At 39.0% G+C, this 2,968-nt stretch overlaps 1 protein-coding gene across 1 annotated transcript; it reads right to left on the bottom strand.

Annotated features, from left to right (window-relative positions):
* Positions 1-460: 460 nt before the first annotated feature.
* LOC115685638 (transcription factor RSL2-like) lies at positions 461-2,663 on the bottom strand. Its single transcript, XM_030610722.2, has 5 exons — positions 1,928-2,663; positions 1,277-1,519; positions 1,102-1,167; positions 910-975; positions 461-788 (listed from the first exon to the last, which is right to left on the bottom strand). Exons 1-5 carry the CDS (start codon positions 2,555-2,557, stop codon positions 699-701), a joined length of 1,095 nt encoding a protein of 364 aa, XP_030466582.1. The 5' UTR covers positions 2,558-2,663; the 3' UTR covers positions 461-698.
* Between the last annotated feature and the right edge of the window lie 305 nt (positions 2,664-2,968).

Genomic DNA, 2,968 nt, shown 5'->3' with positions numbered 1-2,968 from the left:
CACAAAACCAGTTAGACAATGTTTTTTGTTGGGAGTGCTTTTTTTTGCCCTACTATATTCCTTTTCTTTGGTGCAATGACATGCAATGTATACGCTTGCTAGTTCAGTTTCTTAATGCTAATTCAATATATATATCGAGCTGATTTTCAGCTTAGTTTCCTCTTAAATGCATGATTCTCTCGTTGACTCAAGCTCTAGCCCTTGGATTAGAAAATGTACGGAAATACTCACTCCAAGAGTGTGAAATTTGTTAAAGAATATGACAGTTAGATGTACATTCATTCAATGAACTTGTCCATTAAATGCAGTTCGAACTCTCAAGTTATATGAATCCTTCATGGGATTATCACCCACAAATTTAATAAGATCCTTTTCTTCAGAACCCAATCAATATATAAAAGAACTCATAGATGTGGAGAAGGAAGAACATTTAATGTAGTTCCATGAACAAGACCATCTCTTCTGTGATCACCTGCTTTATGATAAGCATGTGTTTGATGTAATTTAAGCTGTTATTTATTTGAAACAAAACGTATATTAGACATGACTAAGAAAAATATTGGTATGTAATCGACATGTTTCGAAATGGGTGCTGAACTTTGCACCCAGAGAAGAGGTTAGAAATTTTTATGTATAATGAATCCTGCACCGTGTCTTCGGCTAATCTGCATTAAAGAAATCCCGAGCTCACGGCCACGTCATAGAGGAAAAATAATCTTGTCCAGGCCAATGTCTTTTCCATTGTAGGCAATAGGAGCATACATCCACAGATCATCAGAGCTCAAGAGCTGGAAACAAAAGAAAAGGTCGAAAATATTAAGATTAGTCTAATGCAGAACATGCCTTATCTGTAATTCAAAATGATCATGAACAGTTATTGCGATTCATGTCTCAAGACTCTCCACGAACCTTAATTTGGAGCTGCAGAAACTTCACATAATGCACTGCTTCTTCAAGCATTGTACTGATGTCAACCTGCCACATCAAACACAATATTGTTGTTTTTGATTGGTACTAAATCATGCACTGCTTATTTGATTTTCCTTTATAAGTTTTTGTCAAAATGGACGGGAGATCTATCAGACTGAGCATGCTATGTACCTTGGTTCCATTAGGAATGAGGTTCTGCAAAATCTTCAGTCTTTCATTAATCCTCTCGCGCCTTTTCTGCAAAGGATTCAAAAAAGAAGAACATCATAACAATGACACCAACTAAAATTGGATCAAAGAGTACACTATTTACATTGAGGGGAAATATATTAAGAGGTTTATTTACCCTTGCATAGAGGCTCTGAGGATCAGTGGCAGCTCCTCTACCAGCTCTTGTTTTTACATCGGAGCTGAGAGATTCGGAGGCCTTTGAATCTTTGAGCTCCTGAGAAGAAACATCATCCTCAGAGCTGCAAGTACTAGAGCTCTGTCCTTCTTCCTTGACATTGCTCTCCTCATTGTCGTCATCGAGGGAAGTGAGCTTCTGATTCTTTTTCGATGGCATATTCTTCTTTAGGGTTTTCTGCACCTGCCATTTTTACGTGTCTTTTAGAAAATACTCACTGGACTCTCCCACTTAAATGTCCGTGTGTGAAATCTATGCAGCTTCGGAGTTGGTCTAAAGAACACCCGAAAATGTTGATGCGAAAAAAACTACATTTTGCTCCTTGGAAGATGCTTACTGTTTATGCATATATGACTGAGAAAAAAAACTCGATCCAGACAGCTTCCATAAGCATATTCACTTCTTTTTGAATCAAATCCACTATTTGGAAAAAACAAGAAAGAAAAGTATGATATAGATTCTAGATTCTTTTCGAGGAAGGTGGTTTTACCGTGTAATTTACTGCAAAGCAGAGAGTTTCTTTGTTTTTCTGAAGACGAGATGACTGACTTAGTATCATTATCAACTAAACAAGCTCTTCGATGTACTTACATCTGACAAGAGGCGTGGTTTTTTCTTTGGCTTCTCGGGCATTTCAACATCTGTCTTATCATTCCTTGAGGCTATCTTGCCTGATCTGGCAGGCTTTCTTTCCACTGGCAATGCCTCGACGGGAGCAGAAACTTCTTGAGGCTGAACATTGTCACCATCCTTGATTTCGGCCTCGCTGATCATGTTCTCTCTTAAGCACACAATCTCTTGATCTGTGACAAAGGAGTCATTGTTCCCTCCATTCGCACAAACATCCATGAACATAGAGACTTGATCGCTAGCGACTGACACATAATTAGAGCTGCTATAGTTCTCGAGGCTCGGAACGGGAACATTAAGAAAACTGTTGCTGCAAGCACTAGAAAAGCTGCTCTCTTGAGAGAAGCATTGCAGATTAAAAGAGTCAAGATCAGAGACTGAAGAACAATACAAACTCTCATGAACCCCTCCTATGTAGTCCATGCCCGATAAGGCTTTATCGGGATTGGCAACAAGAGTCGGCGGGATCTGAAAGTTCGGTCTATCTTCAAGAATGCTACTCCCAAAAGGGTACTGATCAGGCTCATCATTGGAGAACAAAATTCTCAGTAAGTCCAGTTCTCCATCAGCAAAGCCTCCCAAGCTCTCCATTGTCCTGACTTCTCTTTGCTTAACTGAGAAAAAACAAAAAATTCCTTAGGGGTGGAGAAGCCACTTGCTTGAGAACTGAGCAAAAGATGTCGAGACATATTTATACCCGTTTAGTCATTGCCCAACAAGGTACCCCACAAGGAATGGTATTGAGGGGTTGACTTCATTTGTATATTGCATTCTCTTGTTCATTTCTTGTTTAATGATTTAATTGGAATGCAAGGGATGGTCTTAATTCATGAAACTAACCCCCCTCATCAGGAGTCCACTGTGGGAACGATTACCAGGCAAAAGACAACTCAGAGATAGCCAAGTTCATGCAATTATGTAGTTAAAATAGTGGAGAAATTCAATGACTTTTCAGCCATCTTAGACTTGCAAGCATAGATTATAAATAATGAAAAAGGTCTA

Source organism: Syzygium oleosum, unplaced genomic scaffold (genome assembly GCF_021117445.2).
Source record: "Syzygium oleosum isolate NSW1041296 unplaced genomic scaffold, Sole_v2.1 Sole_v2.05, whole genome shotgun sequence".
Lineage (NCBI taxonomy): Eukaryota > Viridiplantae > Streptophyta > Magnoliopsida > Myrtales > Myrtaceae > Syzygium > Syzygium oleosum.
Note: the sequence above shows the minus strand (reverse complement) of the source record. Positions and strands in the feature narration are given on the sequence as shown.